The sequence below is a fragment of the Lichenostomus cassidix genome, chromosome 25 (genome assembly GCF_008360975.1).
Source record: "Lichenostomus cassidix isolate B80296 chromosome 25, HeHo_3.0, whole genome shotgun sequence".
NCBI classification, from domain to species: domain Eukaryota; kingdom Metazoa; phylum Chordata; class Aves; order Passeriformes; family Meliphagidae; genus Lichenostomus; species Lichenostomus cassidix.
In genome coordinates this window covers 4,018,704-4,035,745 of record NC_139505.1, presented here as the reverse complement: position 1 = coordinate 4,035,745, position 17,042 = coordinate 4,018,704, and the positions used below count along the sequence as shown (strand labels likewise).

The 17,042-nt window shown below is 45.5% G+C and overlaps 1 protein-coding gene across 1 annotated transcript in view; it reads right to left on the bottom strand.

Annotated features, from left to right (window-relative positions):
• PI4KB (phosphatidylinositol 4-kinase beta) overlaps positions 1 to 17,042 on the bottom strand; it is a 45,238-nt gene that overhangs the window by 10,455 nt on the left and 17,741 nt on the right. Inside the window, exons 4-7 of the mRNA XM_085082675.1 lie at positions 8,015 to 8,242; positions 5,925 to 6,034; positions 3,644 to 3,748; positions 490 to 613 (exon numbers count right to left, since the gene is read on the bottom strand). Coding sequence (XP_084938801.1) covers positions 490 to 613; positions 3,644 to 3,748; positions 5,925 to 6,034; positions 8,015 to 8,242 — 567 coding nt within the window. The remainder of the gene's footprint in view (positions 1 to 489; positions 614 to 3,643; positions 3,749 to 5,924; positions 6,035 to 8,014; positions 8,243 to 17,042) is intronic.

Below are 17,042 nucleotides of genomic sequence, written 5' to 3'. Positions count from 1 at the left end.
GAAAATCTCCTTAGGAATTCTTTATCCTGTAGGAATTAACTCAATTTTTCCCCCAAATTTTGCTTTTTTTCCCAGAAAATTCCCTCAGGGATCCCAGAACATTCCAGAAATTTTGGGAACTTTTTGGGAATTTTTGGGAAAAGCCTCACCTGGAGCTATTCCATTAATTAATTAACGGGAAACTCCAATTCTTTCTCCCCAAATTTCACTTTTTTTCCCAAAAACCCCAACAAACCACATAGAAAACAATCAGGAATTCCCTCAGGGATCCCAGAACATTCCAGAAATTTTGGGAATTTTTGGGAAAAGCCTCACCTGGAGCTATTCCATCAATTAATCAATGGGAAATTCCAACGTTTTCCCCCAAATTTTGCTTTTTTTCCCAGAAAAAGCAATGAAATGAAGGGAAAACACCCAGGAATTCCCTCATGAATCACAGAACATTCCAGAAATTTTGGGAATTTTTGGGAATTTTGGGCAGAGCCTCACCTGGAGCTGTTTGAGCACCTGGAAGGCCAGCAGCTCCTGCCGCAGGTCGTCGCCGCACTTGACGATGACGGAGAGGAGGCGCCAGGAGGGGAGGTGGCCGTAGGGAGAAGCTTCCCGGATCCTCCTGGAAAAAACATGGAAAAATGGGATTATTTGGGATCCAGGTTGGGATTTGGAGTTGGGAAAAATTCTGGGAATTTCCAGGATTGATTTTCCCAAACCAGGTCTGAGTTAGGAATTGATTCTCTCAAAAGGAGGTGGAAAAAGGGGTGGAAAAAAAGGGAAAAATGGGATTATTTAGGGTTTCCAGATGGGGATTTGGAGCTGGGAAGAACTCTGGGAATTTCCAGGATTGTTTTTCCCAATCCAGGTTTGAGTTAATTCCCAAAAAGAATGGATTCTCCTGGAAAAAAACATGGAAAAATAGGATTATTTGGGGCTCTGGCTATAGGGAGAGGATTCCCACATTCTCCTGAGGGGAAAAAACCATGGAAAACCATGGAAAAAACATGGAAAAACATGGAAAAATGGGATTATTTGGAGGTTTGGCCGTAGGGAGAAGCTTCCCGGATCCTCCTGGAAAAAACATGGAAAAATGGGATTATTTGGGGTCTCCAGGTTGGGATTTAGGGTTTGGAATTTCCAGGATTGTTTTTCCCAATCCAGGTTTGAGTTAATTCCCGAAAGGAATGGATTCTCCTGGAAAAATGGGATTATTTGGGGGATTTGGCCGTAGGGAGAGGATTCCTGGATTCTCCTGGAAAAATGGGAAAAAACATGGAAAAATGGGATTATTTGGGGGATTTGGATGTAGGGAGAAGCTTCCTGGATTCTCCTGGAAAAAACATGGAAAAACATGGAAAAAACATGGAAAAAACATGGAAAAATGGGATTATTTGGGATCCAGGTTGGGATTTGGAGTTGGGAAAAATTCTGGGAATTTCCAGGATTTTTTTTCCTAAGGCAGGTTTGAGTTAATTCCCAAAAGGAATGGAAAAACCTGGAAAAAAAAGGGAAAAATGGGATCATTTGGTGTTTCCCAGTGAGGAAAAACTCTGGGAATTTCCAGGATTGTTTTTTGGTTTGGTTTTTGTTTAAAAAAGTGGAAAAAACATGAAAAACATGGAAAAATGGGATTATTTGGGGTTTCCGGATGGGGATTTGGAGTTGGGAAAAAACGTGGGAAAAACGTGGAAAAATGGGATTATTTGGGGCTCTGGCTATAGGGAGAAGCTTCCCGGATCCTCCTGGAAAAAACATGGAAAAATGGGGAAAATTGCATTATTTGGGGTCTCCAGGTTGGGAATTTCCAGGATTGTTTTTCCCAATCCAGGTTTGAGTTAATTCCCAAAAGGAATGGATTTTCCTGGAAAAAAACATGGAAAAATGGGATTATTTGGATGTCTGGATGTAGGGAGAGGATTCCCAGATTCTCCTGAGGGAAAATGAAGTGGAAAAATATGGAAAAAACATGGAAAAAATGTGGAAAAATTGGATTATTTGGGGGATTTGGCCGTAGGGAAAAGCTTCCCGGATCCTCCTGGAAAAAAAACATGGAAAAATGGGAAAAATAGGATTATTTGGGGGATTTGGCTGTAGGGAGAGGATTCCCGATTCTGCTGGAAAAAGAAACATGGAAAAAACATGGAAAAACATGGAAAAATCGTGGAAAAATGGGATTATTTGGAGGATTTGGGGTTGGGAAGAACTCTGGGAATTTCCAGGATTGTTTTTCCCAATCCAGGTTTGGGTTAATTCCCGAAAGGAATGGATTCTCCTGGAAAAAAACATGGAAAAATGGGATTATTTGGGGGATTTGGCCATAGGGAGAAGCTTCCCGGATCCTCCTGGAAAAAATGGGAAAAAACATGGAAAAATGGGATTATTTGGATGTCTGGATGTAGGGAGAGGATTCCCACATTCTTCTATGGAAAAAATGTGGAAAAAACGTGGGAAAATGGGATTATTTGGGGCTCTGGCTATAGAGAGAAGCTTCCCGGATCCTCCTGGGAAAATGGGAAAAAACCATGGAAAAATGGGATTGGTTGGGATTTGGGGTTGGGAAAATCTCTGGGAATTTCCAGGATTGTTTTTCCCAATCGAGGAATTCCTAAAGGAATTGATTCTCTCAAAAGGAGGTGAATGGAGGGAGAGGATTCCCGGATTCTCCTGGAAAAATGGGAAAAAACGTGGGAAAATGGGATTATTTGGGGCTCTGGCCATAGGGAGAAGCTTCCCGGATCCTCCTGGAAAAATGGGAAAAACCATGGAAAAATGGGATTATTTGGATGTCTGGATGTAGGGAGAGGATTCCCAGATTCTCCTGAGGGAAAAAAAAGTGGAAAAATATGGAAAAAACATGGAAAAACATGGAAAAATGGGATTATTTGGATGTCTGGCTATAGGGAGAAGCTTCCCGGATTCTCCTGGAAAAAACATGGAAAAAACATGGAAAAATGGGATTATTTGGGGGTTTTCTGGTTGGGAATGGATTGTTTTCTTTGGAATTCCCTGGAATTCCCTCAGAATTCCCATAAAATTCCCTCAAAATTCCCACAGAATTCCCTCAAAAGCCTCAGAAAATTCCCACAAAATTCCCAACCCGGGAGCAACAAAGCCATGAATTCACAAACTGTTTTCCTTGGAATTTCCTCGTAATCCCCTCAAAATTCCCCCAAAATCCCTAAAAATCCCCTCAAAATCCCCTCAAAATTCCCAAAAATTCCCCCAAAATCCCCTCCAAATTCCCAAAATTCCCCCAGAATTCCCCTCCCTACCTGACTTTCTCCTGCCAAGGCTCCTTGAGCGCCACAGCCCTCAAAATTCCCACAAATTTCCCACAAAATTCCCAAAAATCCCCACAAAATTCCCTCAAAATTCCCACAAAATTCCCTCAAAATTCCCACAAAATTCCCACAAAATTCCCAAAAATTCCCACAAAATTCCCACAAAAATCCCTCAAAATCCCCTCAGAATTCCCTAAAAATTCTCACAAAATCCCCCAAAATTCCCCCAAAATTCCCACAGAATCCAAAAAAATTCCCCAAAATTCCACAAAATTCCCCCAAAATCTCCACAAATCCCCTCAAAATTCCCAAAAATCCCTCAAAATTCCCAAAAATTCCCAAAAACCCCCGGAATTCCCCATTCCTACCTGACTTTCTCCTGCCAAGGCTCCTTGAGCGCCACAGCCGAGGGATCCTCGGGATCTCTGCGGAAGGCGGTGGGAGTGTGCGCCAGCTGCTCCGACAGCCTCCTCCTGAGGGAATCCAGGAATTTGGGAATTACAGGAGGTTTTTGGTGAGCAGAAATTCCTGGAATTTTCTGGGATTTTTCTGGATTTTTTTAAAATTTTTTGGGATTTTTCTGGGATTTTATTTGATTTTTTTGGGATTTTTAAAAAATTTTCCAGGATTTTTTTTTTATTTTTTTTATTTTTGGATTTTTCTGGGATTTTATTTGATTTTTTTGGATTTTTTAATTTTCCAGGAATTTTTTTGGATTTTTCTGGATTTTTTTTTTTAAATTTTTTGGGATTTTTCTGGGATTTTATTTGATTTTTTTGGATTTTTTTAATTTTCCAGGATTTTTTTTTTTCCTGGATTTTTTAAAATTTTTTGGGATTTTTCTGGGATTTTATTTGATTTTTTTGGGTTTAAAAAATTTTCAGGATTTTTTTGATTTTTCTGGATTTTTTTTTAATTTTTTGGGATTTTTCTGGATTTTTTTTCGATTTTTTTGTGATTTTTTTTTAATTTTCAGGTTTTTTTTTTATTTTTCTGGATTTTTTTAAATTTTTTTGGGATTTTTCTGGGATTTTTTTTGATTTTTCAGGGATTTTTTCTCATTTTTCTGGGATTTTTTCTGATTTTTCTGGGATTTTTTTTGATTTTCTGGGATTTTTTTCTCCTGGAATTTTCTGGGATTTTTGTGGAATTTTCTGGATTTTTTGGCATTTTCTGGAATTTTCCTGATTTTTGCAGAATTTTCTGGGATTTTCTGGGATTTTCTGAGATTTTTATCTCCTCGAATTTTCAGGGATCCCCTCCTGAGGGAATTCCAGAAGTTGGGAATTAGGGAATTACAGGAGGTTTTTTATGAGCAGAAATTCCCGGAATTTTCCTGATTTTTCTGGGATTTTTCTGAATTTTTTTTGGTTTTTTTGAATTTTCTAGGATTTTTTTCGTAGTTTCTGGTATTTTCTCCGGGAATTTTTTGGGATTGCCTCCTGCAGGAATTCCAGAATTCCAGGAGTTTTTTGGTGAGCAGAAATTCCTGGAATTTTTCTGGTTTTTCTGGGATTTTTCTGAATTTTTTGGGGTTTTTTGGGATTTTTTTTTAATTTTTTGAGGAAATTTCCCGGAATTTTTGTGATTTTTCCAGAATTTTCTGGGATTTTAATTTTCTGGCATTTTTGAGGAATCTCCTGGAATTTTCCTGATTTTTTCCCAGAATTTCTCTGATTTTTCCAGAATTTTCTGGGATTTTTCTTGAGTTTTCTGAGATTTGTTTCCTGGAATTTTCTCTGATTTTTTTTTTCCTGGAATTATCTGGCATTTTCCAGAATTTCCAAGAATTTTCTGGAATTTTCCAGAATTTCCCAGAATTTTCCTGATTTTTTTCCAGAATTTTTTTTTATTTTTAAAATTTTTCTGGGCTTTTTTTCCTGGAATTTTCTGGGTTTTTTTTTAATTTTCTGAGATTTTTATCTCCTGGAATTTTCTGGGATCTCCTCCTGAGGAAATTGGGAAATCCAAGAGGTTTTTTTGTGAGCAGAAATTCCCAGAATTTTCCTGATTTTTCTGGGATTTTTCTGAAATTTTTGAGATTTTTCTGGGATTTTTCCTGGATTTTTCCAGAATTTCCCATGATTTCCTGGAATATTCCAGATTTTTCCAGGATTTCCCAGAATTTCCCAGGATTTTCGGTAATTTCCCAGAATTTCGCAGAATTTCCTGGGATTTCTCCAGCATTTCCTGGGATTTTCCCAGAATTTCCCAGGATTTCCCATAATTTCCCAGAATATTCCAGATTTTTCTGGGATTTTCCCAGGATTTCCCAGAATTTCCAAAAATTTCCTGATTTTTTCCCAGCATTTCCGGTAATTTCCCAAACTTTACCAAAATTTCCCAGAATTTGCCAGAATTCCCCATAGTATTCCAGAATTTTCCAGAATTTCCTGGAATTTTCCCGATTTTTCCAGAATTTTCCGGGATTTTTTTCCTCCAGGTATTTTCTGGGATTTTTCTGGGATTTTCTGGTATTTTTTTTTTTTCCTGGAATTTTCTGGTATTTTTTTTTCCTGGAATTTTCTGGGATTTTTTTTCCTGGAATTTTCCAGGAATTTCCCAGAATTTTCCCAAATTGTCCAGATTTTTTTCCCAGAATTTCCCACATTTTCCGGGATTTCCCGGGATTTTTCCCGGATTTCTCACCGGATGTCTCCGGCGGCGATGAAGACGGGCTCGCGGCTCTCCTGGCTGGTGATGGAATCCACCGAGAACTGCGAGATGTTGTCGCAGCTGTTGGTGTGCATCTCCGGCAGCTGGCAATTCCGGGAGAATTTTGGGATCAGAAGTTTGGGATGAGATTCCCAAAGGGATTGGGGAGCAGGAATCCATGGAAAACCCAAAATTCCCACAATTCCCAATCTCTACATGGAGCTCCACATCCTCAACTCCACATTTCCACCTCCATCTGGAGCTCCACATCACCACCTCCACATGGAGCTCCACATCACCACCTCCACATGGAGCTCCACATCCCAACTTCCACGTGGAGCTCCACATCCCAACCTCCACGTGGAGCTCCACATTCCCACCTCCACTGGGACATTCCACACCCAGAAATCCATGGAAAACCCCAAAATTCCTGACATTCCCAACCTCCACATGGAACTCCACACTGCCACCTCCACCTGGAGCTCCACATTGCCACCTCCACATGGAGCTCAACATCCCCACCTCCACATCCCAAACTTCACATGGAGCTCCACATCCCCACCTCCACATGGAGCTCCACATTCCCACCTCCACACGGAGCTCCACACTGCCAGCTCCACATCACCATCTCCACCTGGAGCTCTGCATTTCCACCTCCACATCCCCACCTCCACATGGAGCTCCACATCCCAACCTCCACATTCCAACCTCCACATGGAGCTCTACATCCACACCTCCACCCGGAGCTCCACACCCAGAAATCCCTGAAGAAAAACCCCCAAAATTCCCAGAATTCCCGCTGTTCCCACCTCCACCTGGAGCTCCACACTGTCACCTCCACATCCCCACCTTCACCTGGAGCTCCACATCCCAACCTCCACATGGAGCTCCACATTCCCACCTCCACATTTCCACCTCCACATGGAGCTCCACATGCCAACCTCCACATGGAGCTCCTCATTCCCACCTCCACCTGGAGCTCCACATCCCAGCCTCCACATGGAGCCCCACATTCCCACCTCCACATCCCAACCTCCACATGGAGCTCCACATCCCCAACTCCACATCCCCACCTCCACATGGAGCTCCACACCCATAAATCCCCCAAAAAAAACCCCAAAATCCCTCAAATTCCTGCCATTCCCACCTCCATGAGAACACCCATAAATCCATGGAAAAACACTGAAATTCCCCGAATTCCCACCGCCACCTGGAGCTACACATCCCCACCTCCACCTGGAGCTCCATATCCCCACCTCCATATGGAGCTCCACATCCCCAACTCCATATCTCCACCTTCACCTGGAGCTCCACACCCACAAATCCACAGAAAAAACCCCTGAAATTCCCAGAATTCCCAACCTCCACATAGAGCTCAACATCCCCACCGCCACATTTCCACCTCCACATGGAGCTCAGCATCCCCACCTTCACCTGGAGCTCCACACCCATAAATCCATGGAAAAAAACCCCGAAATTCCCAGAATTCCCACCTCCACATGGAGCTCCACACTGCCATCTCCACATGGAGCTCCACACTTCCACCTCCACATGGAGCTCCACATCCCCACCTCCACCTGGAGCTCCACACCCACAAATCCCCAGAAAAAAACCCCAAAATTCCCAGAATTCCTGCCATTCCCACCTCCATGAGGACACCCATAAATCCATGGAAAACCCCAAAATCCCCCGAATTCCCACCGTTCCCACCTCCACCTGGAGCTCCACATCCCCACCTCCACATTCCCAACCTCCACATGGAGCTCCACATTCCCACCTCCACACTTCCACCTCCACATGGAGCTCCACATGCCAGCCTCCACATGGAGTTCCAGATTCCCACCTCCACATCCCAACCTCCACATGGAGCTCCTCATTCCCACCTCCACATTTCCACCTCCACCTGGAGCTCCATATTCCCACCTCCACATGGAGCCCCACATCCCCATCCCCATCCCCACCTCCCCACCTCCACATGGAGCTCCACATCCCAACCTCCACATCCCAACCTCCACCTGGAGCTCCACACCCACAAATCCCCGAATAAAAACCCCCAAAATCCCCCGAATTCCCACCATTCCCACCTCCACCTGGAGCTCCACGATGTCGTCGACGCTCCAGGCCTCGTCGTCGTTGTCGTAGTTGGGGACGGTGCTGAAGCTGCCCGCCCTCTGCTCCGGGCCGATCCCGCATTCCGGAAGGTTCTCCGCTGACCGCGTGCTGCGGATCCTGTTCTCCGGGATTCGCGCCGGGACATTCGCCGTGTCGAAATTGTCACATTCCAGCACCTCCACGTAGATCAGGTAGGGAGCCTGGGGGGGAAATTTGGGATTTGAGATGGAAATTTGGGATTTGGGATGGGAATTTGGGATTTGGGATCGGAATTGTCAGATTCCAGCGCTGTAGGGAGCCTGGGAAAAAAAAGCAGGAATGGGATTTGGGATCAAAATATGGGATTTGGGATGGAAATCTGGGATTTGGGATCGGAATTGGGGATTTGGGATGGAAATTTGGGGTCAAAATATGGGATTTGGGGTCAAAAAATGGGATTTGGGATGGAAATTTGAGATCTGGGATTGAAATTTGGGATTTGGGATCGGAATTGTCACATTCCAGCACTGCGGGGGAAAAAGTGGGAATGGGATTTGGGACGGAAATTTGGGATTTGGGATCAGAATTTGGGATGGAAATTTGGGATCACAATTTGGGATTTGGGATGGAAATTTGGGATTTGGGATGGAAATTTGGGATTTGGAATCAGAATGGTCACATTCCAGCATTGTGGGGGAAAAAGTGGGAATGGGATTTGGGATCGGAATATGGGATTTGGGATGGAAATTTGGCTCTCTGCCACCATTCCCAATCCCAGAAATCATCACCTCCAGGTCTTTCCCATCATTCCCAATCCCAAAATCAACATTTCCAGACCTCTCCCACCATTCCCATCCCAATTCCCATCATTCTCACCCCAATTCCCATCCCAATTCCCGTTACCTTATCCTTGGAATTGAGCACCACTGCCTGGGAATTCAGCGTTCCCAATCCCACCATTCCCAATCCCAGAAATCTCCACTTCCACATCTCTCCCACTATTCCCAATCCTGGAAATCACCACTTCCACATCTCTCCCATCATTCCCAATCCCAAAATCAACACTTACAGACCTTTCCCACTATTCCCAATCCTGGAAATTAACTCTTCCAGGTCTCTCCCACCATTCCCAACCCAACTCCCATCCCAATTCCCACCACTCCATCCCCAATTCCCATCCCAATTCCCACCTTATCCTTGGAATTGAGGACGACAGCCTAGGAATGAGGCACCCAATTCCCACCATTCCAACCCCAATCCCATCATTTCCAATCCCAGGAATCAGCACCTCCAGGTCTTTCCCACCATTCCCAGTCCTGGAAATCATCACCTCCAGCTCTCTCCCAGTCCTGGAATGAACACTTCCACCTCTCTACCACCATTCCCAACCATTCCCAATCCCATCCCAACCACTCCAACCCCAATTCCCACCATTCCCAACCCCAATTCCCACCCCCATTCCCACTCCTCCCTCCCGAATTCCCAAAATCCCCAACTACCTTATCCTTGGAATTGAGCACCACGGCCTGGGAATGAGGCACCCAATTCCCACCATTCCCAATCCCAGAAAATGACACTTCCACCTCTCTCCCACCATTCCCAATCCCATCCTAATCCCATCCCAACCCTTCCCACCCCAATTCCCATTACCTTATCCTTGGAGTTGAGCACCACAGCCTGGGAATGAGGCACCCAATCCCGTCCCAACCCCAATTCCCACCATTCCCAATCCCAGAAAGTGACACTTCCAGGTCTTTCCCATCATTCCCAATCCCAGAAAGTGACACTTCCACATCTCTCCCATCATTCCCAATCCCAGAAAGTGACACTTCCACATCTCTCCCACCATTCCCAATCCTGGAATCAACACTTCCACCCCTCTCCCACCATTCCCAACCCAATTCCCATCCCAATTCCCACAATTCTAACTCCAATTCTCACCATTCCCGTTACCTTGTCCTTGGAATTGAAGATGACGGCCTGGGAATGAGGCACCCAATTCTGGAAATCCCTAACTCCAAGTCTCTCCCACCATTCTCAATCCCAAAATCAACACTTCCAGACCTTTCCCACCATTCCCAACCCCAATTCCCATCCCAATTCCCCCAATTCCCAACTACCTTATCCTTGGAATTGAGGATGACAGCCTGGCAATGCGACACCCAAATCCCATCCCAACCATTCCCAACCCCAATCCCACCATTCCATCCCCAATTCCCACCCTAATCCCATCCCAAAATTCCCGTTACCTTATCCTTGGAGTTGAGCACCACGGCCTGGGAGTGCGGCACCCAATTCCACCATCCCAACCCCAATCCCACCATCCTAACCCCAATTCCCACCCTAATCCCATCCCAAAATTCCCGTTACCTTATCCTTGGAATTGAGCACCACGGCCTGGGAATGAGGCACCCAATCCCACCATTCCCAACCCCAATTCCCAACCCCAATCCCACCATTCCATCCCCAATTCCCACCCCAATTCCCACCTTATCCTTGGAGTTGAGCACCACGGCCTGGGAATGCGGCACCCAATTCCCACCATTCCCAACCCCATCCCATCCCAACCCCAATTCCCACTCCTCCCTCCCGAATTCCCAAAATTCCCAACTACCTTATCCTTGGAGTTGAGCACCACGGCCTGGGAATGAGGCACCCAATCCCAATCCTTCCCACTTCAATTCCCACCATTCCCAACCCTTCCCAATCCCATCCCACCCCAATTCCCACCCCAATTCCCACCTTATCCTTGGAGTTGAGCACCACGGCCTGGGAATGCGGCACCCTGACCACGTGGTGCTCGAATCCCGCCGTCGGCAGCCAAGCCCTGGCGGGCAGCTTGTGGTTGAGCAGCGACAGTTCCGAGATCCCACCATGCCCAACCCCAATTCCCACCATTCCCAATCTCATCCCAACCATTCCCACCCCAATTCCCGTTACCTTATCCTTGGAATTGAGCACCACAGCCTGGGAATGAGGCAATCAGTCCTGGAAATCCCCAACTCCAGATCTCTCCCATCATTCCCAATCCCAGAAATCATCATCTCCACATCTCTCCCACTATTCCCAATCCCGGAATCAACACTTCCAGCTCTCTCCTATCAATCCCAATCCCAGAAATTAACACTTCCACTTCTCTCCCATCATTCCCAACCTCAATTCCCATCATTCCCAACCTCAATTCCCATCATTCCCAACCCCATTCCCACCATTCCCAATCCCAAAATCATCACCTCCACATCTCTCCCATCATTCCCAGTCCCAGAAATCATCACTTCCACCTCTCTCCCACCATTCCCAATCCCAGAAATCAACACCTCCAGGTCTTTCCCATCATTCCCCATCCCAGAAATCGACACGTCCACATCTCTCCCACCATTCCCAATCTTGGAATCAACACTTCCAGCGTCAATCGCAATCCTGGAATCAACACCTCGACCTCTCTCCCACCATTCCCAACCCCAATTCCCACCCCAATTCCCACAATTCCCACAAATCCCAACTACCTCATCCTTGGAGTTGAGCACCACAGCCTGGGAATGAGGCACCCAATTCCCACCATTCCCAACCCCAATTCCCAACCCCAATTTCCAATCCCAAAATTCCCGTAACCTTATCCTTGGAGTTGAGCACCACGGCCTGGGAATGAGGCACCCAATTCCACCATCCCAACCCCAATTCCCAACCCCAATCCCACCATCCTAACCCCAATTCCCACCCGAATTCCCAAAATTCCCCGTTACCTTATCCTTGGAATTGAGCACCACAGCCTGGGAGTGCGGCACCCAATCCCACCATTACCAACCCCAATTCCAAATCCCATCCCAACCCCAATTCCCACCCCAATTCCCACAATTCCCACAAATCCCAACTACCCTATCCTTGGAATTGAGCAACACCACCTGGGAATGAGGCACCCAATTCCCATCATCCCAACCCCAATTCCCAAAATTCCCAACTACCTTATCCTTGGAGTTGAGCACCACGGCCTGCGAATGCGGCACCCAATTCCCATCATTCCAACCCCAATTCCCACCATTCCCAATCCCAGAAATCATCACCTCCAGCTCTCTCTCACCATTCCCAATCCTGGAATCAACATTTCCAGCATCAATCATAATCCTGGAATCAACACCTCGACCTCTCTCCCACCATTCCCAACCACAATTCCCACCCCAATTCCCACAATTCCCACAAATCCCAACTACCTTATCCTTGGAGTTGAGCACCACAGCCTGGGAATGAGGCACCCAATTCCCATCATCCCAACCCCAATTCCCACCATTCCAAATCCCAAAAATCGTCACCTCCAGCTCTCTCCCATGACTCCAAATCCCAGAAATCACCACTTCCACATCTCTCCCACCATTCTCAACCCCAATCCCACCATACCCACTACCTTATCCTTGGAATTGAGGACAACAGCCTGGGAATGAGGCACCCAATCCCATCTCAATCCCAATTCCCACCATTCCCAATCCCAGAAAGTGACACTTCCAGGTCTTTCCCATCATTCCCAATTCCAGAAAGTGACACTTCCACATCTCTCCCATCATTCCCAATCCCAGAAATCTCCATTTTCACATCTCTCCCACCATTCCCAATCCTGGAATCAACACTTCCACCCCTCTCCCACCATTCCCAACCCAATTCCCACCCCAATTCCCAGAATTCTAACTCCAATTCCCACCATTCCCGTTACCTTGTCCTTGGAATTGAGGATGACGGCCTGGGAATGAGGCACCCAATTCTGGAAATCCCTAACTCCAAGTCTCTCCCACCATTCCCAATCCCAAAATCAACACTTCCAGACCTTTCCCACCATTCCCAACCCCAATTCCCATCCCAATTCCCGTCCCAATTCCCATTACCTTATCTTTGGAACTGAGGACCACAGCCTGGGAATGAGGCACCCAATCCCAATCCCAATCCTTCCCACCTCAATTCCCACCATTCCCAACCCTTCCCAATCCCATCCCACCCCAAATCCCATCCCAATTCCCACCTTATCCTTGGAGTTGAGCACCACGGCCTGGGAATGAGGCAATCAGTCCTGAAAATCCCCAACTCCAGATCTCTCCCATCATTCCCAATCCCAGAAATCATCATCTCCACATCTCTCCCACTATTCTCAATCCCGGAATCAACACTTCCAGCTCTCTCCTATCAATCCCAATCCCAGAAATTAACACTTCCACTTCTCTCCCATCATTCCCAACCTCAATTCCCATCATTCCCAACCCCAATTCCCATCATTCCCAACCCCAATCCCACCATTCCCAATCCCAAAATCATCACCTCCACATCTCTCCCATCATTCCCAGTCCCAGAAATCATCACTTCCACCTCTCTCCCACCATTCTCAATCCCAGAAATCAACACCTCCAGCTCCTTCCCATCATTCCTAATCCCAGAAATCATCATCTCCACATCTCTCTCATCATTCCCAATCCTGGAATCAACACTTCCAGCGTCAATCGCAATCCTGGAAATCAACACTTCCACATCTCTTCCACCATTCCCAACCATTCCCAATCCCAGAAAGTGACACCTCCAGCTCCTTCCCATCATTCCAAATCCCAGAAATCATCATCTCCACATCTCTCTCATCATTCCCAATCCTGGAAATCAACACTTCCAGCGTCAATCCCAATCCCGCAAATCAACACTTCCACATCTCTCCCACCATTCCCAACCCCAATTCCCACCCCAATTCCCACAATTCCCACAAATCCCAACTACCTTATCCTTGGAGTTGAGCACCACGGCCTGGGAATGAGGCACCCAATTCCAATTCCATCCCTTCCCACCCCAACCCCAATTCCCAACCCCAATTTCCAATCCCAGAATTCCCGTTACCTTATCCTTGGAGTTGAGCACCATGGCCTGGGAATGCGGCACTCAATTCCCATCATTCCCAATCCTTCCCAATCCCATCCCAACCCCAATTCCCATCCCAATTCCCACCATTCCCAAAATTCCCGTTACCTTATCCTTGGAGTTGAGCACCACGGCCTGGGAGTGCAGCATTCCCATTCCCACCATTCCCAATCCCAGAAATCATCATCTCCACCTCTTTCCCATCGTTCCCAACCCCAATCCCACCATTCCCACCCCAATTCCAACCCCAATCCCCACAATTTCCCACCATTCCCACCCCAAATCCCACCCCAATTCCCGTTACCTTATCCTTGGAGTTGAGCACCACGGCCTGGGAGTGCGGCACTCAATTCCCACCATTCCAACCCCAATTCCCACCATTCCCAATCCCAGAAATCATCACCTCCAGCTCTCTCCCACCATTCCCAACCACAATTCCCACCCCAATTCCCACCATTCCCAAAATTCCCGTTACCTTATCCTTGGAGTTGAGCACCACGGCCTGGGAATGAGGCACCCTGACCACGTGGTGCTCGAATCCCGCCGTCGGCAGCCAAGCCCTGGCGGGCAGCTTGTGGTTGAGCAGCGACAGTTCCGAGATCAACCTCTGCGTTTTCTGCTCCTTGGTGGGAAGCGTGGCCAGCCGCTTGCCGATGGAAATCAGCGATTTGATGAATTCCCGCTCCGGAGCCAGCCGGACTGGCTGGGGATGGAAAAATTTGGGAGAAGAGGGGAAAAAATATAATGAGGTGGGTTTGGTGGTTTTTTTGAAAGGAGTTTTTGTGTTTTCTGCTGATTTTCAATTTTCCCCGCATTTCCCTCTTCCCTGATTTTCAATTTTCCCTGATTTTCCATTTTCCCAATCCCTGGATTGGCTAGAAAAGGGATAAGGAAAGGATCGGGAAAGGATTGGAAAAGGATTGGAAAAGGATTAGAAAAGGGTTGGGAAAGGATTGGAAAAGGTTGGAAAAGGGTTGGGATGGAAAATAAAAAGTTTAGGGAAAAAAGAAGGAAAAGAAGTTAAAAATTGAGGTGATTTTGGTGGTTTTTCCAAGTGAGATCAGGTTTTTCTCTTTCCCTCTATCCCTGATTTTCCATTTTCCCTCCCCAGACTGGCCAGAAAAAAGTTGGAAAAGGATTGGAAAAGAGTTGGGATGGAAAATAAAAAGTTTGGGGGAAAAAGAAGGAAAAGTAATTAAGAAATTGAGGTGATTTTGGTGGTTTTTCAAGTGAGATTAAATTTTTGTCTTCTTCTCTTCCCCTGATTTTCAATTTTCCTGCTCCGGAGCCAGCCGGACTGGCTGGGGATGGAAAAATTGGGAAAAGAGGGGAAAAAATATAATGAGGTGGTTTTTTTTGAAGTGAGATTTTGTGTTTTTCTCTTCTGCTGATTTTCGATTTTCCCCGATTTTCAATTTTCCCTGATTTTCAATTTTCCCCACAATTCACTCTTCTCTGATTTTCTCTTTTCCCTGATTTTCCCTTTTCCCAATCCCTGGATTGGTTGGAAAAGGGTTGGGATGGAAAATCAAAGGGTTGGGATGGAAAATCCAAAGGGTTGGGATGGAAAACAAGAAGTTTTGGGGAAAAAGGAGGAAAGGAATTCAAAAATTGAAGTGATTTTGGTGGTTTTTTAAGTGAAATTGAGGTTTTGTGTTTTCTGCTGATTTTCAATTTTCCCGCTCCGGAGCCAGCCGGACTGGCTGGGGATGGAAAAATTTGGGAGAAGAAGGGAAAAAAAATGAGGTGGTTTTGGTGGTTTTTTTTGAAGTGAGGTTGAGGTTTTTGTGGTTTTCCCTCTTCCCTGATTTTCAATTTTCCCACCTGGATTGGCTGGAAAAGGGATAAGGAAAGGATTGGGAAAGGGTTGGAAAAGGATTGGGAAAGGGTTGGAAAAGGGTTGGAAAAGGGTTGGAAAAGGGTTGGAAAAGTTTGGGGAAAAAGGAGGAAAATTGAGGTGATTTTAGTGTTTTTTTCAGCGAGATCAAGTTTTTGTCTTTCTCTTTTCCCTGATTTTCAATTTTCCCCACATTTCCCTCTTCCCTGATTTTCTCTTTTCCCAATCCCTGGATTGGTTGGAAAAGGGTTGGGATGGAAAATCAAAAGGGTTGGGATGGAAAATAAAAAGTTTTGGGAAAAAAAGGAGGAAAAGTAATTAAGAAATGGAGGTGATTTTGGTGGTTTTTTAAGTGAGATTGAGGTTTTGTGTTTTCTGCTGATTTTCAATTTTCCCGCTCCGGAGCCAGCTGGACTGGCTGGGGATGGAAAAATTTGGGAGAAGAGGGGAAAAAATGAGGTGGTTTTGGTGGTTTTTTTGAAGTGAGGTTGAGGTTTTTGTGGTTTTCTCTTCTGCTGATTTTCAATTTTCCCTGATTTTCTCTTTTCCCCGATTTTCTCTTTTCCCTGATTTTCCCTTTTCCTTGATTTTCAATTTTCCCTGATTTTCTCTTTTCCCAATCCCTGGATTGGCTGGAAAAGGGTTGGGATGGAAAATCAAAAGGGTTGGGATTGGGAATGAAAAGTTTGGGGAAAAGAGGGAAAAAAAATGGAGATGATTTTGGTGGTTTTTTGAAGTGAGGTTTTGTGGTTTTCTCTTCTGTTGATTTTCGATTTTCCCTGATTTTGAATTTTTCCCACATTTCCCTCTTCCCTGATTTTCCCTTTTCCCAACCTCTGGATTGGCTGGAAAAGGGTTGAAATGGAAAATAAAAGGGTTGGGATGAAAAATTTTAATTTTCCCAATCCCTGGATTGCCTGGAAAAGGGATAAGGAAAGGGTTGGAAAAGGTTGGAAAAGGGAATGAAAAGTTTGGGGGGAAAAAGAAGGAAAAGGAGTTAAGAAATGGAGGTGATTTTGGTGATTTTTTTCAAGTGAGATTGAGTTTTTTGGGTTTTTCTCTTCCCTGATTTTCAATTTTCCCTGGAAAATTGGCTGGAAAAGGGATAAGGAAAGGGTTGGAAAAGGATTGGGAAAGGATTGGAAAAGAGTAGGAAAAGGGTTGGAAAAGGGAATGAAAAGTTTGGGAGAAAAGGAGGAAAATTGAGATGATTTTAGTGTTTTTTTCAGCAAGATCAAGTTTTTGTCTTTCTCTTTTCCCTGATTTTCAATTTTCCCCACATTTCCCTCTTCCCTGATTTTCTC